The 26,609-nt window shown below is 39.0% G+C and overlaps 3 protein-coding genes across 8 annotated transcripts; 1 reads left to right on the forward strand and 2 right to left on the reverse strand.

The window, feature by feature from the left end:
- Positions 1-519: 519 nt before the first annotated feature.
- Positions 520-16,790, reverse strand: LOC137109048 (C2 domain-containing protein 2). Of its 4 annotated transcripts, none has more exons than XM_067494383.1 (14): positions 15,895-16,790; positions 15,397-15,492; positions 13,954-14,073; positions 10,714-10,815; positions 9,577-9,693; positions 8,632-8,740; positions 6,836-6,944; positions 6,651-6,715; positions 6,396-6,511; positions 6,117-6,285; positions 4,666-4,907; positions 3,931-4,198; positions 3,646-3,682; positions 2,575-2,861 (listed from the first exon to the last, which is right to left on the reverse strand). In XM_067494383.1, the coding sequence occupies exons 1-14, from the start codon at positions 16,174-16,176 to the stop codon at positions 2,777-2,779; spliced, it is 1,917 nt and encodes a 638-aa protein (XP_067350484.1). In that variant the 5' UTR covers positions 16,177-16,790; the 3' UTR covers positions 2,575-2,776. The 4 variants fall into 4 exon arrangements, with proteins under 4 accessions (XP_067350482.1, XP_067350479.1, XP_067350484.1 ...); XM_067494382.1 differs by having other exon boundaries at positions 3,853-4,198; XM_067494381.1 differs by lacking the exon at positions 3,646-3,682 and having other exon boundaries at positions 520-2,861.
- atg101 (autophagy related 101) lies at positions 16,759-18,498 on the forward strand. 2 transcript variants are annotated; one of them, XM_067494387.1, is made up of 3 exons: positions 16,759-16,874; positions 17,238-17,512; positions 17,599-18,498. In XM_067494387.1, the coding sequence occupies exons 2-3, from the start codon at positions 17,261-17,263 to the stop codon at positions 18,001-18,003; spliced, it is 657 nt and encodes a 218-aa protein (XP_067350488.1). In that variant the 5' UTR covers positions 16,759-16,874; positions 17,238-17,260; the 3' UTR covers positions 18,004-18,498. The 2 variants fall into 2 exon arrangements, with proteins under 2 accessions (XP_067350488.1, XP_067350489.1); XM_067494388.1 differs by lacking the exon at positions 16,759-16,874 and adding an exon at positions 16,881-17,067.
- A 670-nt stretch (positions 18,499-19,168) lies between these two features.
- On the reverse strand, positions 19,169-26,515 carry zbtb21 (zinc finger and BTB domain containing 21). 2 transcript variants are annotated; one of them, XM_067494377.1, is made up of 2 exons: positions 25,614-26,224; positions 19,169-24,191 (listed from the first exon to the last, which is right to left on the reverse strand). In XM_067494377.1, the coding sequence occupies exon 2, from the start codon at positions 24,187-24,189 to the stop codon at positions 21,136-21,138; it is 3,054 nt and encodes a 1,017-aa protein (XP_067350478.1). In that variant the 5' UTR covers positions 24,190-24,191; positions 25,614-26,224; the 3' UTR covers positions 19,169-21,135. The 2 variants fall into 2 exon arrangements, with proteins under 2 accessions (XP_067350478.1, XP_067350477.1); XM_067494376.1 differs by lacking the exon at positions 25,614-26,224 and adding an exon at positions 26,376-26,515 and having other exon boundaries at positions 19,171-24,191.
- Positions 26,516-26,609: the final 94 nt, after the last annotated feature.

Here is a 26,609-nt window from a genome sequence, read left to right on the forward strand (position 1 = left end):
GAATGGGGAATCGCTTTCATGCTATATACATTATGTTATGGCTAATCACAAGATAATTAACTTACTATGTTTTTATTGTGAACAAAAAATATACATCCAGCTCAACCATTTCACATTTCTCAATTGTTATTTTTTTAACCATTATTCTACATAGCACTGTTATTTTACAAAGTAGCCCAGTTGTAGTGAAGTGCTACAACGCTGAAAATACTCCACAACAAAGAAGTTGTTCATTTAATCTCTAAATTAAGGTCCTTTGTTAATTTTCAATTGGGATAATGTATTATTCTCTGCTCAATCGAAAATTGGCATTTTATCTTGCTTTATGTGAGGTATTTAAAATGCATTCATTGGCAATTGTCCTCTGAGCTTGAGAGTTTTTTGAATCTTGAAATAATTGCAGGGAGCTTTGGTTCTGAGCGTGATTTATTTTCTTGCAAATATAACCCTTAAATATAGTGTATTTGAAGTTTCTTTGATTTTGACAGTTCTTAGAAACAAAATAATCAATGATGCAAATTCAAGAAAGGTTGTACTTTAACAATAAAATAGAAACAATATATCACTATTTGTGTGAGCACTGCAGAGACAGTATAGCACCACAATGTCAGTTATTCAATTAATATTTATTGCTGAAAATAAAAACAAACAAAAAAACCCATACTAATATGTATATTAGTTATCCCTGGAGGGAAATGACTGACATTCTGCAGTTGATGAGTCAGACTCTACACTGAGAATAGCAGCCCCCAAGGAACCGGTTCATTATATACAGCCCTACTACTTACTGAATGCATAATTGTAGCCACTGCTAGCAGAGTGTGATTAGATGTCCCCACCTTCATTAGGGTTTAAAGGGGTTTCTGTTTGAATAGATACAAGATTTAATTCAACCGAAATTTTGAATTTTTTTTCCAGTCATGGTAAAATAGAGAGGGTTATTAGGATAGGAATCCCAGCTCTATCATGTATATACCAATACACGAAAGCAATCCACACTGTTACTACAGAGTGTTGTCATGAACAGAAAGTGAGTTTTTTCAAAATGTCAAATAATGTAAACCCTAAGTTAATAGATATGTGCATAGGCTTTTTGATTATAGACATTGCTGAAAGAGCAGGAACATGCTGGCACGCTCGTGTCGTTCTCAGAGTCATTTCAACACCTCGCTTCAGTTCTCTGGTCTTAGGTGCAGACTCAGAGCCAGAAAGTTGCGTCAAATCAATGACCAAGTCTAGACCATGCGTCAGTGACAACATCCTCAGAATAATTGTAAGGCAATCTGTTACTTCTCTCTGTCACTTTGCTCAGGTTTGGGAGCAGATTAACATATAGAAGAAACAGTAGTTAAGATGATGTACAGAAATGTCTTAAACAAGCTGCTTACAAAAAAAAAACAAAACAATAATACAATCATTAGCTGGACAAAAAAAGCAGCCAAATAATTTGTGTTCACTCGTTCTTGAGTTCATGTGTTTAAATCTGCATTATTAAAAACAACAAGAATGAGGAATTAATTCATTTCACAATTGAAATGAGCATAGACAAAGTTTCATTAGTGCTTAATGTGACAAGTATGGCCGAGAATCACATCACAGTCCCTGGTTTTTTCAGTTCCCTTTTTGCCACATTAACGACCCTGTGGATAACAGTAGTGTACAGAAGAAATCTTTGAGGAAGACAAAGAAGATACATTTGCATATCATTTGAAAACATTGCAGAAAGGAGTAAACATAAAAATTCAAATACAGCTACAGTTTTACATTAGAAACAGTTTCACCGTTTCATTTTAAATGGGTGAAGTTTAATTTTAGCAGCTGATGTTGTTTGATAGCATGACATGCTTGCTAGCCCATCTCATTAACTTGTAATGACAGATATCCTTGTTAGACACATGGTTCTCTTTTTCTGGATACTTTTGTTTATTAGCGCATTAATTTATGTTTTGATCATGTTATATTACATAGAATATAATTTAAAGAGAATGTTGGCTGCTCGATTTAAATACCTTAATTCATAGTTTAGTGTCAAAATTTCACGCAGTAACGCCGTGAAACAAACAATCATCTCCCTTTGTGAATGTTTTGAACAGAACTACAGAAGAGTGTCTCTCACAAGAGTAGCTCCTGTCATCGCACTATTAAATAAAAAATAAATTTGTGCAAATCATACAAATAGCACTCTGCTCTTCATCTTTGGTCCTGTTGGTCCACCATGGGAAATGTTACAGTTTATAGCAGGGAGTTTACTCATTACACTTAGTAAGTTAAAAAGCGAGGAATCACACCAGTCCCTTCTGTCAATAACAAGGCCATAAATGCACTTAAAGAATTCAAAATGTTGCATAAAATCCAATAAAACAAATGTGTGAAATGATAACCTCTGAACTACCACTAAGATGAAAGTTTAACTTCATCCACACATGCACCAGCTTTTGGTGGAATATCTGCTTCCTACAGAGGAAGATATGGCAATAAAAGAAGCACTGCTCTGCCAATCACAATGCAGAATCCCAAGGATGTAGGTTAGGCATAAAAGAAACTGGGTTAGCCAGGTAGTTTTTGCCAGTGCAAGTAAGAGGTGAAGATGGTGATAGTTTTTGTTGAAGGGACTGAAGTGAAAAAGTAACAAAGGAGGGGTCACGCATGTGGGTCCCCCATGGAGGTAGAGCCATTGGCTTTGCTCTTATTCTTACTCTTCCCGTGAAGCATACGGCTAAGTGTCGCGGTCCGGCTGGCCCGCTCTACTGCAGCCGGAGACTCCAGGTAAACCAGGTCATTGTGTGACTGGCTCATTCCCGGGTCCTTGCGCTGGTGACGCCGCCGGAAAAAGAGCCTGGCACTCTTCTGTAGGAAGCTGCCTGTAGCACAAAAGCAGACAAAAGGCATAGTTAACATTTTTATAATAATAAAAATAATCTTAATCTTAAAAAGCACATTGAGGTTTGCTGCGAAGAAAAGCTAAAGTAGCAGTGGCAAATTTGTGTTAGTTGGAAATTGTTATTGTTGGTGAAGAAAAATCTGTATTGAATAGGAAAAGTGGAAAAAACTTCCGACTTTGTCTTTCCTCTTTTAGGTCTGCGAGAACTCCGGCACTCTGACTCTGTTACTTTGTTTTTAATCACCAGCTAACACAAGGTGAACTGTACTAACAACGAATAGCCATACAGTCAAACCCTGCTGCAAGCATCATTCAATCCTTTCAGCAGAAGGGAGTTTGGAAGTTTCGTATGTACCCATTAGTTTAGGATCATATTAAAAAGCAAAAAGAACCGCTGTGAAACTACGAAGAAAAAAAAACTAAAACAAAAAGAGATCAATCACCTCTGCACATAGAATCATACACCAAAGGGCTGAACAATATCCATATTGATATTGCAATATAAGATCATTTTACTCGGCAGTATCAGGTTTGCACTACTGACATCTTGATATCAAAGTATTCTCACCATATTGTGCAGCCCCACAGTGCTAAGAAAAAGTTACAACTAAAGCTGTTCAATATAAGAAATATTGACTTTATGTGAATTAAAACATCATTTGACAGTTAAGAAAAATAATGCTATCTATTCTACTGTTAGCAGAAAGTACTGTACACATTCTAGGGTACTAAGGACATTGCAAGTAACTAATAAGGTAACTTACTCATCTTGACTGAATATGTGCTTAGCACTGCTTTCCCCTAAGATGGCAGTTCAAACACAGAAAGGTTGTCACAGTAGGAGGTAAAGAAAGAAAAGAGTACAACAGACGAGATCATTGAGGAGCAACAGATGGCTAGAAAAACAGCCAGAGAAAACAGATTAAGTTCTGCCTTCAAGGAAATATGTTTTTGAACCAAGTAGGATTTACCAGATAGAGTACTGTTCTTATAAAAAGGTCCAGCAATGGCAACGTGTCCTTGCAGTTTCTTTCTCTGTGACCTCTCACCTCTGCTCTTCTTGCAGCTCGCCTCAGACACACACATTGATAGTGAGGTATGGTCTAGTTCCTCTCCTGTCTGGCTCTCCCAGTCCTCTGGAGGCCGGCCCATTCCACTGGGCCCTTCCTGGGGCTCCGACACTTCTTGAGGGCTGCTAGTCCCTGACGCTATTGCAGTGGTCATGTCCTGAGTAGAGCTGCCCTCTGACATTGAGGCATCCATCGCTGCAGCATAGCCCGCCATCAAAGCCAATTCATCATCTTGAGACAAGGGCGTCTAAAAAAAAAAAAACAAAAACAAAAAAAAAACATATTTACATTAAAAAAAGGTTCCTTTGATTTAATATTAACATTTCTTCATGCAAACTTCACCTCTGGTAACACAAATGAGCAACTACTTGCATGTGTTCACCTGTTTAATGTGATCTGGGACAGTGGGACTGTTGTTCTACTTCCAATCCACTTTTAATAAATGAAAAAGGATCAAGTCAAGATATGGCAAAACATTGTCTTAATTTAATATCTCTTTTGTTCCTTTATCACTGTCAATCATATTTTTGAAAACACAACAGCTTCGAAAGTTTTGATAGAAACTGGAACGCTTTAGTTTCTATGTAATCCCTGTATGTAAAGCCCTGTATACTAAAGACTGTACATGAAACTGAGATGATGAAAAAAAAAAATTAAAAAGTAAAACAATGTGACACAGGAATCAAGAAAGCCAGTACACCATCTCATCCGTACTTTGGCGATGCCAGAGATGATGATGGTACTCTTCTTCACTGGAGACTTCAGCTTCTGTTTAGCAGACTGGTGGAGTTGTCTGATTGCAGCCTCGGCCACTGGGTCTGTGCCATTGAGCATCAGCAGCTCGGTGTCAGAGGAGGACAAGGCCTTGCTGACTGTGGCCCCCAGCCTGGATGGCTGCTCTGAAACACGACGTTCAGACAGCTTGGGGTTGTTGCCCAAAGCTTTCTGGACAGGATCTGAAGGGGCACAAAGTTACTCAATTGACTGCATGACTATAATGGAGAGTCAAGCCATAAATTAGAAAAAAAAAAAAAAGAAAAGCTGTGGTCCACTAATAGGCCTTTTCATACCGGACATTTTAAACTTGTCCCACTGGGAGAAGCGAAGCTTTTACTAACAACATTAACAATAGCGCTGTTCTTTTGAAGTGTCCTACAGAACCATGACAATGAGTCATCATACACACTACCAGGACCCTGCAGTTAAATGGAATTCAACCATCATTATTGCTATTATGTTCACTTAAACTACTCATGTCTAAATGTGAAAAAGAATATCCTGCCACTACCCTTGAAGATTAGCTAATTTAAACGTCAATCATCACACTTTCACCCAATTGCTGAACTTACTATTGAGTAGGTGTAATGTAGTGGTAAAAAGGTTTTAGAAATCATTGGCAAATTGCTCTATTACACCACTTGTACTCACATTGTAACTCAAACTCCATTTGGTACAGTGATATCCACGCAAGCCGCTGTGTGAGGCTGTACTCGCACACAGTGATGCTCTGAGCTAAATGTTAACACGTTCAACGCAACAATATTACTATGCTAATGTTGAGCCAGCATTGTATAATGTGTTCATCATCTTATTTTAGCGCGTTAGCAGTCTACCATTTGATGCCGTTGAGTGAACTTGTCATCACAAATGTAGCTTTCTAAACCATGCTGGTTATGTAGAAATTTACCGTGGCAGCAAACAGAACAGGCTGGACTCCTACCCAAGCCACTGATGTCGCTTGTGTTGATGGTGAAAGCAGGCAGAGATGTGGTCAGACCCAGACAGTTAGGGATAGATAAGCCACATCTTTTTTCTCCAAATATTTTTTACCAACATTCTAAAATATGATTTAAGAGATGAACCATATTTTGTCTACCCTGATTAAATCATTAAGTTGTGTTAAACACATTTCTATACACAAGTCGGATATTAAAAGTCTACAAGAGCCGTGATGCCGACAAGTATTACAACGCAGGGATCTGAGTGTTAAGGCTTCGGTTTTCAAAGCTGAAATTCATAAATGTTTAACTGCCTAATTTTTTATTTACATCAGCTGGACTACAATACACAGAAATATGCGAGCTTTTATGTGTGTCTCTAATATATGTATCAATAGTAATGTCCTTGTCAGTGCAGCGTAGTATCACAGCACTGAGTTGCTTTACCTAAGTTGAGTCCAAGCGGGAGTGGTCGTCCTGGCTTGCTCTTCACCGCAGTGATGGTGGTGACCACCGTGCCACAGGGCATGACTGTACGGTCCATCTCCACCCTCTTATTTGATGCTGGGGTAGGGGGGTGCCAGGACCTCACCTCACTGGGTTCCAGGTAGGTAAACTGAGAAATATAATTCCCCAGAGTTAATATAGGAACTTGGTGTAAACGAGAATCTCAATGACAAAAACATGAGTGAGAATATCCAGGGTAAACTGGGACAATGATCTTACGTCAGTAGTAAGTGACCCAATCACTGTGTCTTTGGTCATGAGTGCAAATGTTTGCTGTCCTTTGGGCTTTTTCTTTACAAGATCAAAATGCACCACCATCTCACCAAGTAAGGAATCTGACAGAGAGACAATACATCTAATTTAGTCTGGAAATAAAGCATATGACTGCATAACGTCAACAAAATAACCATTTGTCATCTTAAATAACTGACAAATATAAAAAGGTGATCAGTAATTTTCTGCACTTTTCCTTACTTTCTTGTGGTTGTCCATCATTCATCAACTGAATCTTGAGCTCTTTTGATCGTCCATTCAATTCACTGTTGAGCAAGGAAAATAAATAATTTAGGAAAAAAAGGAACCTATGCATGGTGCATGTAGATCAACAAAAACACAACTCAAGTCATTGGTGGTTTACAGTGCTTTGTGGTAAAACTTACAAGATAAACGGCTGGTCCCAGGTAGGATTGGTTGTATTTTTCAAGACAGAAGTGTTAAACCTCTGTGGAGGATCATCTAACTGCATTACACACAGAGGACTAATGCTGCCTGCAAACACAGAAGAAAACACACAACCCATATACTGTTTTTATTTCAGAAAATAACCTTTTATTTAGTTGAAGGTCCTGCCATTATACAAGCTACTGCTGAAAGATTCAATTTGGTTGTTGTAACTCTTCCCATTTTACTTTGACGGACAGATGATTTATATATACTTTAAAAAGGAGAATCACAAATGAATCCAAGATTAGCAAAACTTTTAATGACCAAGTACTCTTTGCAGTAGACCTAGAGCTGGTGTCTAGCCCACAGGAAGTTTTCTAAGTGAAACTAAGCTAACTTTACTCCACTCAGGGGAAAAAAACCAAACAAATAGGGAAGTGATGAATGCTGTGTCATGTCTCTGCTGCACAGCAATTAGTGACAGTCAGAAACCTTGAGGTTGTCCTGACAACCGCTAACACAATTAGATAGACTCACCACAGGAAGTATCAAAACAAAGTTGTTGTGGCTGACGTTAGGATGATAATAACGTTAAGACTAAGAGTTTGTTTTTACAGCTCGAAACATTTCATCCTCTAGTTTGGTGGCTAACAACATAGTGGTGATTTGTTTTCCTTCTTGCTTTTGTGCAGATCATTACACTGTACAAACATGCTGACTGCAGTGATACTGATGTGGGTGTATTATTAATGTAATGCCAATATTGATCATCCTCGACCAGTAAATTACCACCTTTAGCTAACACCCAAAACATATGCTACTCTGGAGTTATTTGGAGAATCTCTGGATACCATGCAAACACTGTCATCAAAACAAACTAAAACCAGGTCGAAATAGCGACAAAAATGGTAATAATATCATATAAGAAAACTATGACAAACTCACTGTTAAGTAAATACAGAAAAGTGCTAAAGAATTTTATTAAAACTAGATAACTTGAATAAAGTCATCAATGCAAAATGTTGGAACAGAAATTGTCTCTACTATTTCCACTGTTCTTAAAACTGGTTTACTAAATGCAGCTTTTTTTGTTGACATACACTAATCACAAAAAGTTAGGGATATTTAACTTTGAATAGAATTTCAGAATGTGCCTAAAATGCACCTTCTCTAAACTTTTGAATGCAAATGTGTCAGTACTTCTTGCATAACATGCTGTTCTCTAACAATGTGATTTGAATCAACCACTAAATGTTTTTAATAATACATTCTTTTGCGGTTTTCTTGATGCAGCATTATCTATAACAAATTGTACAATTTAACTTACACAAAAAAATGAAAATAAATTGGCCTTCTCAGTCAATTAATACTGGCTTTACTTATGCTTGTTGTTGCTGCCTAAGTCAATATCGCTGAAGGTCATCATCAAATCAGAGTCCTTGTCCTTGTACGCTGTACATGCAGACACACACTGTATAGTATTTTGACGCAAGTAGAAGTAAGCTTTTGATAAAAGATAGGAATGAAACAAACATCAAGCAAATATTAGTTTTGTACAATGTCTGAATTTCTCAAACTTGATTACAATGAACTTGTTCAATAGCTCAGTGATAAGTTGTATGAAATTAAATGAACTGAACAATAGTGTTTACGGACCACTGTGTCCACAAGGGACAGAAATGATGGATCTAAGTTTGTGAAGGCACAAATCACGAGCTCATGACAGAGTCACCGGTACAGATGTTTTTTAAGGTTTGTGAATTCTAAATTGTTATTGAGACAAACATCCAACCTGCACCATAATCCTCTTGATTGAGTGTCACTCGGATGTTCTTCACCAGCAGCTTCCAATCATGGGCACGGGGGGGTTTTGGGGGTGAAACCACTTTGATTTGGGACTCCTATTGGCAAAGCCATAGTAAATGAATTACTCCAAAATTCTGTTTCCAGGTTTTTCATATCCAAGAAAAAAAGTCACAACAAACAAATCAAACTTAGCAAACAAAATCTAAAATAAATAAATAAATAAAAACTTTTCTGCTGACTGTACTGGTATTATTTAATTTAAAGCTACCTCCACTGTAAAACAGATTAATTCTACATGAAAACAGTAGTACATTTTTTGTAGTTGGTCAGACTACACCAATTTGTACAAGTGGGGAGAACAATGAAACACAACATCAGTTTCAAGAATTGGGGGGTGATGGTGCAGCAATTGGCAATTAATTGAAAATAATTTTCCTTGTACATCTCCATTAAATATTTTATTACTCTGACATTTTCATCTTTAAGATTTGATGCTTTGCTATACACATTAGTCCCCATTTCTGATGGGCAAGAGTGTAAGGCTTGGTTACTGCAGAAAATCACTTTGTGCTGTATGTAGGATAACATATAGCTAGTGCATAGGTTTAGTTAAGTATATGATTACCCTCTCCTTTTTTTTCTATTTGTGAATCTGCAAGGCTTGTAAGGAGACAAAGTATATTTTAACATAAGTGTGATAACACAGATGAGAATCACAATAGTGAGCCAAATCAGTCAACTATCAATTATTGCCAAGCATAAATGCTTCATGCTTTGGATAAAAGTGTATCCCAAATCTAAATGTAGTTTTAAGTGTGGTAACTGCAAATCGTATCCTGGGATGACAGACTTGCATGCACGTGTCTATATGTCATTGCTGTTTAGCAGCTGTAAAGTAATCATGAACCAGGCATTTCTTTCCTTCCCTCACCTTGACGTCTGAGGCCTGAGCAGGCCTGCAGCTCAGCAGCACACAGGGATGCGTCACACATAAAAGCTGCCTCAACTGCTCCTTTAGGGCGACTATGCTGAAATTGTTGCCATTATTCTGAAAGATGCAAATGACCATATCAGACAAATATGAAAACATACTCATTGAAGAAAAGAACAATATCCAATATCCTGTTTAATTTTAACTGTTCCGATCCCCCCCCCCAAAAAGTTTTATTTTGACAATTCCATGGGATGGTTTAGACTATTGGCTAGAACTGTTATACATATTGAGTACAAACTGACGGTTGATCAATTGATCATAACTTGTGGTGTTGATCTGCATACTTATGAATGCAACAATTTACAATAAAGTTAACATCACAAATTGAACTGTGTGCATATACAGATTTTTGCCACATCTTTGTGCTTAAAAGATTAGATCTTTGTCTCTAATCACCTCACCAACTCTGTTGGTGAAAATGTTTACTTGTCACAAAATAAATCACACTTGGCTATGACGTAATTATGCTACCTAATAAATTCACCAACCTGCTGGTCTTTAAAGAATCTCTGTCGGTGAGATGGTTTGCCAAGTTGGATATTTTGACTCCTTTGGTTTGCATCAATTTAAAAACATTTTTTAAAGATGATCATTGTGGCGACCGTAATTTCACCATGACTATCAGCCTCATTAGCAAAATAATGCAATTTAATTGGAAATAGCTCTACATGCAGCCATGACTCCCATTCCCTGATTGCCTGCCTGCAATCAGGGTTTAGATAAAGGTTACATCCGCTATGTCGTCAGACAGGCAGTGGATAAAGAGCAATGCTCACACACGTGGTCCTCCTGCCACACTTCAACGCAACTCAGGAGAAATGGCTCAGATTAAACAATGTCATTCCCAAACTACTGATCCTGATAAAATGTGGTTTGATACAGTTTTTAACAGCAGAGTATTGAGGAACCTCTCTCGTATCGATATACCGTGAAAAACTATTCTCAACCAATGCAAAGACAGATTATCTCTGTCTTAGTTTATTAATTATTGTTTATCAGTCTATTGTAAGACAAATTCAACAATTAGTTTCTGCTCTCTCAGTTTCATCTCATTATCTGCAGTCCTAAAGTTACCTGTGTATAAGTGGACAACACCTGCAGCTCCCCTGTCTTCAGGTGAGACACTTCCCAGCTCACTTTGATTTCATTTTTCACTTCTTGCATGTGAAGATTAAGCTGAAAAACAGAGGGGAGAATCTCATTGTCACATTTACAACCATTTCAATTTAAAATAATCAGTAAATAATCATAATACCATTAGTGTGGAGAGGAAGATTAAGTAAAGCAGATTCTGCAGACATCAAAAATATCCTATAGAGTTTCATAACATATTGTAAACAATAACTCTTTGTATTGGGAGGGTCTATTTAAATGCAAGGAATTGTGACTGCTGAATGTTTAGACCTGAAAGCTGCCCATTGAAACACAGTAAAAATTTAGCTTCACTTTGCAGTTGGGGTTAAGAACCACAGTGGTGTCAAGGAGCATGCACCACTGTTATAGCTGATATTCACTTTCAAAGGTTTACAATGTTACATTGTTATAACAAAAATATACTAACAGTAGGAGCATTCAAAAATATTTTTACCGGAAGCAACTGGAAAGTCTTGAGTTGTGCAAGTGATAATAAATAAAAATACACAATATTAAAAAAGGGATCATACAACACAGGATGAGGAGTTATTGGCAATATATGACATGGCATGGCCCTACAGCACAAAGACACATTTTGTTTCAGAAGAAGCTAAAGGCACATAGCATAGCTAAGAAAGAAGTATGTTACTATAAGATATGAAAAATTGACTCTAATACAGCCTAATATATCACCGCACCACACAATATATATGTGTACAACATTAGTTACAATTTAACTTATTATTAGAAACTCCTACATCCTGAGCTACATCTTTTTGCTTTATGATAAATTTCTTTAGGATTGACTGTAAAAATCTAAATATTTGTTGTTGAATAACCTGACCTATGACATGTTCCAAAGATCAACGCCTTCTAGCTTGTCCCTTCAGGGGTCGCCACAGTGGATTGTGTTACACATGTTGATTTGGCATGTTTTTTTGCCGGACACCCTTCCTGCCACAGATATCCTATTTGTATCAAGGCTCAGGACAGGCACCACCCATGGTTACTGGGTGGGGCACAAACCTGGTGGGGTGGGATTTGAACACGCTGCTTCCTGCATCCCAAGCAGTGCTCTACCACTGATCAACCAGGCCCCCATAACAGGTTTGTTCCTCATAAAATATCATTTTCTTCTGCATACAATACTATCCTCCCATTCAAAATCTTTCTGACAACTTTACCAAGTATATTGATGTTGATTGCACTGTTGATGCAAACATGTCAGTCTAGTTGTTCTATCCGACCGAAGCACCATGTTTGAGGTGCCATGCATTCCTCACCCAGGGGCAGGGTTCATTTCCATGTCACCTGCCAGAATTAAGAGGAGACTAGCTCACATCACCAGCTGCATTCTGCTACTTAACCGGCTGCCTTGGAGACAGACTAGTTGCTTTAAATATGTCTTTTGGTGCTGGCTGCAAGTACAGCCCAATCCTCTGTCCCCACAGCTCAGTTGTGCCTTTCATAACAGTGGATGTGCCAGCACATCCAGAGAGCACTTTTTCACAATGAAAAGATGATGAAAGAGGCATTGTTATAGTATCCCATGTCTTAAAATTATAAACTGTTATTACTAAAAATCTGAACTAGGGTCAGGATTTTAAAAAAATATAGTAGTAGCAGTAGTAGTAGTAGTAGTAGTAAATATATTTATGTTGTCTTTGAACAATTAATGATTACATTATTCAATGAGTGGGGAAGAGCTGGCCCACAAATACTGCTCCACCCCTCTTCCCACAGTAAGCCTGACCCACCCTTGGTCAACACCGCACACTCTACAGTACACGCAATCCCTTTTATCAACCTGACAAACAGAACAAAGTTTTTTTAGAAAAAGCCAGTGAGGTGTACATCAACACTGCTCATGTGACAGAGAATTTGAATAATGATGAAAACTGAAAGAGAGAAAAAAAAGGGACTAGGCTTTCCTGCCCCAGCATGCCTGGATTCCAATGTAAGACAGAACATCTGCCTGTGTGATGCCAAACAAAAGCCTCAGATAACAATAAGAATGCTTAGATGGATCCAGAAGAACAATATCGTAGCCTGCATTGATAATACATGAATCTGTTCATACAAAATAATAATAATAATAATAATAATAATAATAATAATAATAATAATAATAATAATAAAAGATGGCTTGTGCCTTCATTGAACAAATGGTTAGGAGAGAATGCCTACTATAATGTGAATGTGGTCAAAATGCAAGAGATGTACATCAAGTCCTCATTACATTCAACAGGACACTCAGCAACACAACATACTGTACAGGGTATATTATATGTACCCATTCAGTATATGCCCATTGCAGAGATATCCACATATCTCTGCACTCATGACATGACAAGCCAGGACCATTCTAGCCTGGATCTCTTTCAAAAGCAAACAAATGTTGCAGTGGACAGAGAGATATTCAAAGGGCTTTCTGGCTTTTCCAGAATAAGCTGAAAGTGTGAGAGTGAGAGTGAGAGTGAAAAAAAAGACAAAAAAGAAGCTTCCTTTATGTTCCTGAAACAATTTATGCTCAACCAAAAAAAAACACCCGGACTCTAATCCTGACTTAAGCTATGCTACCACTCACTCCAGTTGTATTTATGGTGCAATGAGCTCAAGAAGGCCGACAAGCACCATATTAATTTAAAAACAGCTACACAGATGGGTTACCTTTGGCTCAACTTTATTATAACACAGCATCTAAGTTTTTAGAGAACAGCATGTGAGTGAGGCACAGCATATCTTATTGAAGAGGAGCATAGTCACACTTGAGCCTGACAATTAAAAATCTGTAATTCCCAGCTAAGAAAAAGCAAAAAGTCTTTTTCTTCTAACTTTAGGCAACATCAATTCAGAAAATGCACCTGACAAAGTGAATCTGGACAAACTCAGGAAAGTGTTACTGAAAGTGGGCCTGACAGTGATTTTAATGAGGCATTGGGACTTTGGCCAAGCACAAAGATACCCGTAATCATTAAATCTAATACTGCTGCCAGCAGAGAGCCAATACTAGCCTGCACATCAAGTCCAATAAAATCTCCCATTATACTCAACCAACGTAGCTTCTAAAGAATGTAATCATGTTCTTCTCAGTGCTAAAGGGATTCTTCACAAAAAGAACAGATGAGTGTTATTTTGCTTCATGAAATTCAAAAACATAACAGATAATCTGGGACTCACCTGCAGCTCCAGTGGAGCTATACAGACTGTGTAATTACAAGGATGTGCTGTAGCCATAGCTGTTGGTCTTGCACTGAATGAGAACTGAAGCCTCTCCCCAGTCACACTGCAGCAAGTAGTCTATAGAAATACAAAGTAAGGCATTAGTGTAATGTTGATCTACCAAGAAAGTATGAGCTAAAGCAAGGACAGCATGTGACTTACAGGTAGATAGATTATGGCAAATAAAGAAGAAACACAAATTTGAAACAAGTCATAATCTGCACTGTGCGTACATCATTTCAGACTCAAGTCATAAACTATGGCACAACACAGTGATGTTTTAATTGTTAATTATTGAAACAACCAGAAAATTGCTTCATAAGAAATACACAGTGAACTGTGAAAAAGCAAGGACCTCTATAATAGTTTTAGAAGCAATTAGCAATCATATGGAATTAAAATACATTACCTTCAATGAAACTGAATTCATTGTAATAAAGTTAATTACAATAGAAATAACAATGACAAAGCACCCTGTTTCTCGAGAAATGTTTATTCAGTGCATTAAATCTGATTTCACGGTATAGCGAGTGTGTTTCCATCCAGTTTACATCATTGTATGGGTGAACTGCAACACAAATATAGGGGCTGGTGCATTCCTGTCTGCCTGCTCCTCTTTAGTGCTGAGCTTGACAGATAAACATGTACGTAAGCTTCTTAACTTGTGAATGGAGGTGGAGGTGGACACACACACACACACACACACACACACACACACACACACACACACATAAATATAAGCATCTGTTCATTAAAATCCACTGGCAATCTGGTATGTTGGTCCATATCATAGTGGTAACAAAGAACGGGCTGACTTTGCATTGATAGTGCAGCAATACCATCCTGGCCATCAACACAGTAAGCGATGGGTCTCTATTTGACCTCCCTAAAAATGAAACTACTGGTGGCCGATTGTTACACACACACAGACCTGTTGCAGTATAACTCATAAATCAAGACAAATACAAGTGATTCCCAGCTCCTTTCAAGTGTGAGCATTTGGCTTTTTATTGGGTAAAGTGTTGGTGTAAATGTCTACCAAATCTGATGAAGTGATGAATGAGTGTTTTTTAATTACAGGCTCAAATGATTTAGGGAAGGGAGGTTTCATTTTGAGGGATAGAGTCTGACAAAAGAGTACATAAACAAGGAGATTAAAAATTAATATTGTGTGTGGTACTATAATTCAGATGAATGCTAAAACTACCATGGAAAAAAATACTATTTCTCAGATGCCAATAAAAACCAGGACACCACCCGTCCTCAACAAGATCACAACTGATCAAGACATCTACGAGAAAAATATATTCATTGATCATTGGAGAAAAAGAAATGACACAAAACAGCAATCTGTAAAGATTAACTACATTCATAACAAGTTGATTTTATGGCTAATCGTACCTTATCCCTAGCAGATTTTTCAAAGTTGGACACATGGCTGACCATGAGCTCTGATGCCTCAAATGTATCCTCTTCAAATGTCAAGAGAACAGCGCCCTTATGAGAGGGAAGAAACAGCAGTAAATGACAATTAGACAACTAACACATTGGGGAAATTAACTTGTCAATAAATGAATAATTAAGGTCTACAATTTGACAAGAATAAATCATAAAAATATACAGCTGGTTCAGGGAGGTGCCATTTACAATGTCGCCTAAACATTTCAAAATATGTTTGAGTACAGTAAGACTAATACTTTTTATGTAAATAAATGTATAGATAATGTCAAAAGATGGAGGGAGATGGAATCAAGTGGCAGGGACTCAAAAAGCACCAGAGTCTAACTGTATAAAAGCACACATTGATGGCCAGCCACGTCTTATGACAAGCAGCACTTACTTTGTTGAAGTCACCTGCCACATAGTAAACAGTGATGGTTTGGTGGTCATGAGACTTACCCCACGCTTCCTTGATTCGTCATTCAAAGCCCTGCACCAGGCTCCTCTCCATTGACTTTTCCAGCTTTTCAGTGACAGCGCCCATCCCAGCAAAGCGGCGGCTTCCTCCTTCGCCGCATTGTCCTCTGATGCTCTCTGCTTATTTCCTACACCCCTTTGTTGAAAATACTGTATAAAATACAGCATTAGAGTAACCAGGGATGCGATAAACAGTGTGACCATACATAGCCACAGCGGATCCTCCAAACCAAAATATGAACTATAACTACCCAAGTCGGACATTCTCTGCAAATAAATGAGATGATCGCAGATCAACACACCTCCTCGTAGAAATTTCCTAGCAACCTCATTTTATTTGTTTGGCCAGGGAATCAATGGACGCAATATCCCCAAATAGAAAACACAAATCTCAAACCCCAAATCAAATTGTGCTTAATGATATCCATATTGCAGCATTCCAAAGAAGCTCATAACAACACTTAGAGGTCACAAACCACGCAAGCCGGTTGGAAAGACCACGACCATTGTCGATGAGCTAAAGGTAGTTTATTTGTTCATATAAACCTGCACACTCTTATTCTCTTACGGCATATGATTGTTAGCCACGTTAGCTAATCTTCGCCACGGTTCGCTTAACTAGCTATTCTTCATTAGCTACGAAGCTGCCAAAGTTTTCCGAACAATGTTATATCCAAAGTTCGCGGTTACATTCCAGGAGACGGAAGACAGATATAAAACTTGAATCCCAAGAAAACATCCTGAAAGTCAAGTGTTCAGTCCCTGCCGCTGGACTCGGTCTGACTGTACAAAGTTACCGTTTGCAAACAGATATGTGGCACAAACTGTAACTCCCAGAATGCACAGCGACAATTGCGAGAGCTTGTTTTTCGTCAAGTGGTCCGGCGGTATTTCCTTTGAGACTTTTATTTGGTCTTTAGGTTGTTGATTTAAATTTGGATTTAGGTTTTGTGCGACATTATGTAAGTTCAACTCAGCTAAAAAAAATGTTTTAAACGAAACGACTCAGAAAATGTATTTTGTACTACATGAATTGCCGTAGGTTGTCATCATAACTACAACTTCCTGTCCCATTTGTAGCAAACATTAAAGAAGCTAGGGAGGATTTTCTGCTGTGTTTACCTATTCCGTTTTCCCAGATTACATTTAAATGAGGTAGGGTTCCCTTTGTAGAAACAGATATTGCATTTTTATATATCTCGCAGTACATTGTTTAGAATGGGCCTCGCACAGCCTTTGAGATAAACAAAGTTTCTCGTCGTCACCTAACGTGATCGAGCTGGTATTTTTACCCATCAGCACCATAATTGTGTCGTTGCTTGTAGATGGAAATAACTATAATTTGATCATGAATTGTCGCTCGGAAGTTCTTGAGGTAACAGTGGAGGCAAGGCAGGTTGAAGAATCTATGCTGGCGTTGCTGCACACCATTTTACTGCATCGCAGCACTGGAAAATTTCACTACAAAAAAGAGGGCACCTACTCCATCGGTACCGTTGGCACACAAGACATCGACTGCGACTTCATCGATTTCACCTTTGTCCGGGTGTCATCAGAGGAGCTGGACAGGGTGATCAGGAAAGCTGTGTCTGAATTCAAGGTAATTGGTGGTGTTAACGTTATTGCTTAGTGTAATGCATTGGCAGGCCTGTAATTTGCCGACTTTATGATATCCTTTGGTTACAGGATGCTTTGAGTAACTCTGGCAGCGATGGAATGGGGCAGATCTCTCTGGAGTTTTACCAGAAGAAAAAATCTCGCTGGCCCTTTTCTGACGAGTGTATTCCATGGGAAGTGTGGAGCATCAAGGTTAATGTTGTCAACCTGGCCAATGAGCAGGAGAGACAGATCTGCAGGGAGAAAGTGGGTGAGAAGCTGGGTGAGAAGGTGATCAACGTTGTCGAGGTTATAAATCGCCACGAGTATCTACCAAAGATGCCCACACAGTCAGAAGTGGACAATGTTTTTGATACCAGTCTCAAAGATGTCCAGCCATACCTTTACAAAATCACATATCAGATCACTGACTCTCTGGGCACCTCTGTAAGCACCACCATGAGAAGGCTGATCAAAGACACTCTGGCACTGTGAGGAGGCCCCAGGACACAGAAGAAAGATTTAGACGATTTTGTTTATAACTGTGTCAATAGTCATGTCTGACATCACAGCTATTGTGAACCAGTGACATCGTTATCAGTTTGCTGACATTTCTGCTGTAGTTCTGGTTTTGCTTGTTCCGGAAGATTCTTGATTATATAATAATGATTTTGAAGAAATTTTGTCTTTGTTTTTCTCGTTCCTAAATGTCTTGACTTTTCTTCATCAAGGAGCGCAACTTTAATACATTAACAAATTACATTATACCAGCTCAATCCTTCTTTTTGTTTATCACTTTTAAGTCTTGAATCATTGTAAATGTTGACACTAAATGTTTATTGTAACTGATGGTAATTACAGCAAATCGGCATAACTCTTTCAAGCTTTCCTCTGTAATTATATCCCAATGTGTGACATGAGAATAGCTCTTAACAAAGTTTCTCTCATAAAACCTGAACAAATAAAATCTGTTTTTGTGCTGAAGATGGAGATGAGTTTGGAAACAGATTTCCTCTATCTATGTGAAAACTTCCTCTTTGCTTAGTCTCATGGAGAGTGTGACCTTACACACGGGTAGGACAGGATTTCCAGTTTGCCATTTTTCCAAATGAAAGCAAGCACTTCCTAAGCTCACTCCTGACTCTCCAGCCAGAAATTGTTACGGTGGCCTGCAGCTTGAAAAACATCCCTCTGGCTCAGTATGGTCTGCCAACAGGATGATGTGTGTGCCTTTTCACATATTTCATTCCACAGGTAGATTAATAAACTTTGATTTGCCTTACTGGTCACACTGTTCACACTGACAAGTACCTGTCAATTAACTTCACTGGTTTGCATAGGACAGACTTTGCAATGCTTTACATGCCAAGACAAACTCATAATTGTTCAGTGGAGGTCATAATATCTTACTGTAGTAGTTGAGGGATAATAGAGAATTTTGGCATGCATGGCAAAAGTAATCTTTTCCTCTAACACCCGGCCAGATAACCATAAATGTTAGTGGATTGATGACATTTTATTAGTCATTTTATGAAATAATTGTTGTCTAGTAATTTTGATGATGATGATTTTTCTTCACATATACTATGCAAACAATTATCCCCCGATTTTTCAACTGTTCCTTACACCAAGGGATATGAGGTCACGTTGTACTGTGTGACATTCTAGTGTTTAACATTTTTAATTCAAAATGATTGAATGCATAAGCCCTAGTCAGATGAAGATGGTAGTTTATCAAAAGTACCACAAATTATTGAATAGGTTTTCTCCATTCTTACTCTTTATTACAGAAATGAAGCACAAAACCTGTAGAAAAACCTAAACACAAAACAGCTGCAAGTTTTCAAAAGCAACAATAATGCAAACAATGCTGATACAAATATCCATTATTGCAGCAAGATCACAGGAATACTAAAAAGATCAAACTTGTGTGTACTAACAAAATTGGTACAAAATACAAACACTTCCATATACACAAATCTAATCATTTTTGTGAAACTTTCAAAAAGATTTTCTCACAAGAAATTAAGAGCACTATTATCAATACAGAATATCTCCAATGAAGTTAACATCACGTTGCAGCTCGTCACTCATTTAGTGGAAAAAAAAGTCCCATCGTTGGTTTGAAGCACTCAGTGACATCTCCCAAAAAGTAACAAAAATACAAAGTTCTAATCCATCAAGCCAAGCAGAAGTATATACTTGTACAAGAATACAATTTTGAAACAACTGGAATACAATCAAAACACAATCTTTAATAATTAATCTTTAGGAAGCAGGAACATTCGCTCACTATTCGAAGAATAAAATATTTGCTTTCTCATGCCTCCACCTCTTTTTGGCTTTATCACTATCCTGAAATGCCTGAGTCATATGTCATCTTAAATTCTGTTGTGCTTTTTTTGTAAAATAATCTTGACAAATAGTTGCATAAGGCCATCAAAGCACTGTAAAGCATGGTTAATTACCAAATCTGTTTAATTGCACAAATCCATCTGTACGGCTATTTACATAACACTGGTGCTGCACTGGATGGGTGGACGGTTCAGAAACTGTGAGTCTCATATACACAAACTAATATCCTTTTTATTATTTGAGTAGAACCAAAAATTACATTGCTATACTGCAGTGTGCTTTACAACAATCTTGTCAATTTTGTAAATATTCACTTGCAATTATCCCTGTTTTTTACTAGAGAGCTGCTCTGAGCACCTTTTGCAAACATTTAGAAATTTAATAGTTAAACTAGTGAAAAAACAGCATTCTCAAGTTTTATAACGGTTGATTACACAGACTCATTAATCTGAATAAAATGATTCACCAAGCTAACAATTAGGAAGATAAAATATGAGTACTGAATGAAGACTGAAAGCAAGTACTAAAGGCTGCACACTCAGATGCAACTCCTAAAGCAAAAGGTGTCTGAGGTGTGTTTGATGTTCAGTATATTATATTTAAGGTCTTATTTAAGCCCTAAATGAAATAAAAGGCATGATGAGACTCAGAAGTAAAGTAACAAATTGTTAAGAAAACCAAACAGATACTGTTGGCATTCATTTTCAGTTTTACATCTAAAACCAGTTTTACAGCTAAAACCCAACGGTCTAAGCAAACATTTTGGGCTAACTCAAAACTCCAACTGTCAAACAAAGTGCATATTGAATACATTGTCGAGGTCAATATTATCTTTCAGGGATGTCTATGACACCAAGATTAAAAAGCAAAAGCACTAATTTGTAATGTAACTGCAGCCTCCACCACTTTAAAGCACTTTTTTCACACTCTGAGAAATTGTTCAGGGGGAGGTGGGGGGCTCTGTACCTTGTTTTATGAAAACACCAGGTAGATAATTACAAGTACACAACTAAAATAGGTTGGAAATAGATAAATGCTTATAGATCATTTAAAAAGGAAAATAAACCATTGATAATCATCTTGTTGCACAGAGGAATCTAGCAGTCAATTGCACATTCACGTTTACACCTCTAATGAATATGGCCACTGTAATGTATGACATTGGAGGCAACCCAATAAGGTGTACATTCAAAGTCTTCTTTTTGTAGGCTGAGGTGTGTTGATTCTAACAGTAAGTGTCTTTCAGGAGAAACACACTGGTATATCGGACTTTCACATGTTGCTGTGACTCTGCTCATGGCTCCAGAGACTAAAAGCTGTCTTGAAGGTCCTGTGACAGAGTTTACACATGTACTGCCTCTTGAAGGTCAGGGCAGAGAGAGATGGTGCGTGGTAAAACAGTGTGTCTGATTCCTGAGGGCCACTAGGATTCTCCATGCTGTTTGACCTTGATAGAGGGCTGTGGCTGCTGGGTTGCCGGTCTAGTTCGGGCCTTTTTGTCTTACTTACTGATGAGCTACAAGGCTCTGGGCTGTTAGACTCCTCAGCCATTTCTGAAGCAACTGGTGCCATCTGGGTAGATTTGAGCACGGAGGCCTGTGGGCATGGGCGTTCAGAGTTTTGCGGGGTCACGGGAGGAGAAGGAGACAGAGGTGAGGGTTGCCTTTCAATCTCTTTGGCTCCAGGTTCATTACCAGATGACATGTGGGACTGGAAGTGGCTCCAAAGGCGGAAGTTGGTCCTGAAGGCTTTGTTGCAGATGTGACAGATGAATGGTTTGATGTGGCATAGCAGCTCCTGGTGTCGTTCCAGGTCTTTTCGAGAGCTGAAGAGATTTCCGCATTTCTCGCATGGCCACACTCCGGGCTCCTCAGATCCACCTTTGGCAGCCTCTGTGTTTTCCCTCTCACAAACAGCCTCCTCTAAAGGCTCCTCTTTCACTACCAATTTGCCATGGTTACCCATGCTTAGGTCCTCAGGTGCATAGGATGAAGAGTCTTCTGAATCATACATTGGTGGACCCGAGGAGTCACTGTAACTGATGTTCTCCCTTGAGCTCCCAGTTGCTAGAGGCTCATCACTGTACTGGTCCCCTCTGAGCACTTCAGACACGGGCTCAATGTTCTCCTGTTGCTTAAGGTGGATCTGGTCTTTAACAGTCATCATGTTATGGTTGTGGACCTCCACCTGGTGTCGCCAAATGCTGAAGGAGGATTTGAATGTCCGCATACACTCCAGGCAAGTCAGTTTCTTGTACTTACAATGTGCCTCGTGGTCCTTCTTGACAGTTGGACTTGAGAATCGAAGGCCACAGTAAGGGCATACAGTTGCATGTCGACACCCCCTCTCATGATCGCCCTGTTCAAAGAGTGATGACAGCTTCATATTACAGAGTCTACAGGAGTAAACACCAGTGTCCGTGTTTTTCTGTTGAATGATCTCATCCTGTTCCTGGTAAAGGATGCTCTCAGTTGCTGTGTCCTGGTCAGCCTTTTCAGCAGGATGTGTCCTTAAATGCTGTCTGTACTGAGACTGGAACACAAATACTTTACCACAGTAAGGGCATATGAAGCTGGGCCTTGATCGCTTCTTTGTAAGCACAGGAGACTGCAAGCCCTGCTTATTTCTCTTTAGCTTCCAGAGCAAAGCTTTTTTAATTTCTCTCTCTCTCACTATATCTATTAACTTCCTTTGAAATTTCTCATCTAGTACAGAGGAGCTGGAAGATGAGGCTGGGTTTTTTACCACACCATGCTGGGTCTGGCAGTGTGTCCAGACTTTGAAGTTGGTATGGAAGCGCTTGTGGCAGATGTCGCAAGCATACGGCTTTTCTGGGTTGTGATACATATTTACATGACGATGTAATCCAGCACTGGACCTGAAAACCTTTAAACAGTTCCAACATTTGAAAATCTTGTTTTGAGGCAACTCCCCACTATTGTCATTTGAATAACTGCTGGCACTCTGAGATACTGTTTCTGACATGTTCTGATGTGTTGAGATGGTATGGTCTTTATAGAACTTGCTCTTCTTGAATGGGTACCGTCTGTTGTCTGGCCTGTCTTTTCTTTTAACAAGAAGGTTTAAGTCATGTCTGGAATCTTGGTCATAATTTGTTTGCAAGTCTTTAAGGTTAACTGGCAAAGCATCTCCCACTGTGATTCGAATGATGTCCATGGGGTCAGCGAGTGGACTGCTGGGCTCAGCCTTTACACTGACCTCTCTTTCTACCTGAGTGTCTTCATCATACCTGTTGGGGTACTTTGGCCTGAGAACCAAAGGAGATGTTTGTTTTGAATTGCCATTGTGAGTTTCTGGCCCAGATGCTTTTGATGCCATTTTAACAACTGACTGCTCTCGATTTTGCAGCTCCTTAAGTTCCAGTGTGGGTGAGAAGACTGGAACCGGACTGTCCATGGATAATGATCTTCGGAGCAGGCTTTTTATGAGTGGACCACTCCTGTCAATGGTCTGGGTTGGCTCACTGGTGTGACCCTGTAAGGGCACTTTGGTGTGATAGTGGGGTTCCCGCTCTTCCTCCTCTTTAGTGTCCTGGTCAGTGCCAGACTGCAGCCTAATGTGCTGCACTTCAGCATCACTGAAGGACACAGATGAGGTCAGCTGGGGCCTAATGGATGTGATGTGTGATGAATTCCCCTTTAATATAGAGTTGTAAGGATAAGTGGACTTCCCTTCAGCTGTTTCACACTGTTCAGATGATTTCCTGTGGATGGATTCAGACTTCCTTTCATTTGAGTTGTGTTCTGATTGAGGCTGAGCTGGGTCGCGAGTAGAGCGAGGAGGTGGTGATCTCTCTGGTGTTTTGCTCTGATAATTTGACCGAGAAGGATGGGTTGTGTCATTCCGGACCCGACACACAATAACACTCCTTGTCTGGATATCATTCTCATCTCCCTCTGAGAAGGAAAGCCTTTTTCTAGACACACAGTAGGATGCATGTGGCCTTGTTGACACAATGTTGGTGAGGAAAGGGATTCCAAGACTGTAGCCGAGCTCTTGAATGGCTGCCAGGCTGCCTTTGTCCACAAAAAGCGAGGAGGAGTAAATGTAATTCAGAACTACCTCGAAGGCATCAGGCTCACAGAAATCCAGGTTCACAACTTTCAGTGACTCGGCATTCATCCGTGTAAACAGGGACTGGAAATACTCACTGCTAGCAGCCAGAACACTCTTATGGGCCTGGTACCTCTGGTCTGCCACAATCAGTACTACATCACACATCTGGCCCCGCAAGCGTTGTTCATTGAGAACCCCTAACACTGAGAGGGCATGGGAGGGGTTACTATAATGCACTAAGCTCTCCATGGCTGGAAGACAAAAAAAAAAGGATTATATGTAAATGCATGAATACAAATATATACATCATTATTAGGTACACACAGAATTGCTTTGTCATAAGTTTTTAGAGAGCCTGTCACCAACATATCCACCTTTAAAACTCTTTGACATAATGTTAATAGATGGGTCTTCTTTAAGTCTTCATGTGAGAGTAAAAAAGTGAAAAAAGTATTAATTTCACATTTAAGCAATAATTTGCCTATTAAGTTAATAAAATGTACAAGTTATTAACTGCTATCTGATGGTAAATAGATGGAACTTGAATTCAATGGTATTTGGATCGATGTCTTTTATTTAGAATTATTTCAGTTTAGATATCCCTTGTTCTCATGTGTCTATGCATGTGTTCTGAATGCAAATTAATGACACTACAATTATCATGTGTTTTTCATCATTTTCTGAAAATGTTATATACCCAATAATTACTAAATGAAATAATCAGCAGTTAAATTGGTCATGAAAATAAAGACTAATGTAAACAAATACACTTTTTATAGTGCCTTTTTTCAAACTATTAATATTAAAGGATAAATAATATTGACAAAGTCGTTTGTAATAAAAATAATAAAATAAAAACGTAAGTTTCTCTATCCATTTTTTTATAGTAGTTGTTACTACTGATGATCAGTTAAACTTTTTTATTTACTGCAGCATGTCCTACACTAATACTTTAGGACATGGCAATTTTAGTGACATTGCATCAATGTGTAGTGAGACAGTAAATGTAGCTCTGTAGCTCTGTCAATTCAAACTCAGTGACACAAGCTAATGCAGGAAGTTGAAATGGTTATCTTCTAAAATAAAGGCTACACAGCACAAAATGTTAAAATACATGGCCTATGTCACTCTTGGCAGGGGTTTTTCACCTGAATTGACCAACTCCACTAATAAAATAAATTAACACAGCATATTTCAATAGTCACTAACAAAGCTGAAATGAGATGTGTGTGAATCTAAGGTAAATGTTTAATGGTAAACACTCACACATACATGTGCATAATATTTTACACTGCAATACAAAGACCGTTACCAGTTCATGAAGTGCATCTAACTAAAGAATACACAGTCTAATACAGCTCTGAACGTAATCCTACCATCAGGAAGATCACAATGTTCTAAATGTACTAACACCGACTTAGACAGGTGTTGATTCATGGCCATTTTGGAGGTTATAGTTTATAGTGCTGTTGAATCCTTGATGAGGGCAGCGCAGGCATGAGACACTGCATCTGGCAGCTTAATGTATTTGTATTACAGCAGTAAAGGAACCACTTCATCAGTTTATTTGCATTATGCATATACATGAAGACACGTAAACAGACCATTACATGACAGACGTCCGTAAGATGCACTTCACCTTTTTCGAGTTGTCTTATAATTTTTACACTTACACGTTGCTTCCCAAGGTGTTTATTTTGAAAACGGTGACCGGAAGCCATGTTACTGACGCGCTAACAAAGACACTTGCTGTAATAGATTCACAGACAGCAGCTTGGTTCATTCATTAAAAACTAAACCGCTCAGTGGGCTCTTCAGTAAAACTTCAGTAAAACCACGTCTAGCGAACTAAGTTGGCTATTCAGTCGTGTCACGTTTCTATAAGGAAGTCGACAGAGACACTTGATCATCCTGTGAGACGTGGCTCAATTTCTCATGACAGATTAACTTCTCCCACCCACATTCCGCTTTCAGTTTATAGAGAACACTAATACTTTTCTCTTTATGTGAGGGAGATGGTCAAAGGACCGAGGCGCCAACCGCCAAGCATTAACGTTCCAACGGCTCCACCAAATCAAGAGGGGAAAAGTTGAGCGTGTTTCAATGGACTCCGCCACGGTGATCCCAGAATGAAAACACAGTCGGTGCGGCGGAAAGAGACGCTGCCGGAGTCTAGAGGGGAGTCAATTACACCCGTTACCCTCGCTGGAAGTGTTTCCCCCCCAAAAATGCTTCGCCCCGACCTGACACAGCGCATTTCCTGACTGCAAAACAGGTTGTAGCTAGTCGGGTTTTACAGCAGCACAACCCCCCCTTTCCAGTTACGTCAGGGAGGAAAAGGAAAAAGCTTCTCCTTTTCAGCACTCCACCAACTGTTTTTCACTCTCCCAGCTCATTTTGTTTCATGTTAACTTTGGTCGTCTGTCTCTACTCACCCTGCCTGTCTTGAGTATGGTCTATCCTCCACACAGCCAGGACTTTATTCAGTGTTGTGTAGATTTCTGCGCGCTGGTCGTGATTCCATCCATCTTGAATTTGACGTCATCCCACACCAGGGATGAGGTCATCGCAAAGAACGCTCGTCACGTGCACTGCTCTCCGATAGGCTAGTCAAGGAACGAGAGGCGGGAAAACGGAAGACTTGACACTCAGGCTAATTTAAAGAGATA

This window comes from Channa argus, chromosome 24 (genome assembly GCF_033026475.1).
Source record: "Channa argus isolate prfri chromosome 24, Channa argus male v1.0, whole genome shotgun sequence".
In the NCBI taxonomy this organism is placed as follows: Eukaryota; Metazoa; Chordata; class Actinopteri; order Anabantiformes; family Channidae; genus Channa; species Channa argus.

Bases quoted from the DNA above. Each gene is read 5' to 3' on its own strand.
- LOC137109048 (XM_067494378.1), bottom strand. From the start codon at position 16,176: ATGTCCGACTTGGGTAGTTATAGTTCATATTTTGGTTTGGAGGATCCG. The intron at 6,512-6,650 runs GTAAGGAAAAGT...TCTCTCTGTCAG, and splicing joins TGATGGACAACCACAAGAAA to ATTCCTTACTTGGTGAGATG. The intron at 6,286-6,395 runs GTAAGATCATTG...TATATTTCTCAG, and splicing joins TTGGGTCACTTACTACTGAC to TTTACCTACCTGGAACCCAG.
- atg101 (XM_067494387.1), top strand. From the start codon at position 17,261: ATGAATTGTCGCTCGGAAGTTCTTGAGGTAACAGTGGAGGCAAGGCAG. The intron at 17,513-17,598 runs GTAATTGGTGGT...CTTTGGTTACAG, and splicing joins AAGCTGTGTCTGAATTCAAG to GATGCTTTGAGTAACTCTGG.
- zbtb21 (XM_067494377.1), bottom strand. From the start codon at position 24,189: ATGGAGAGCTTAGTGCATTATAGTAACCCCTCCCATGCCCTCTCAGTG.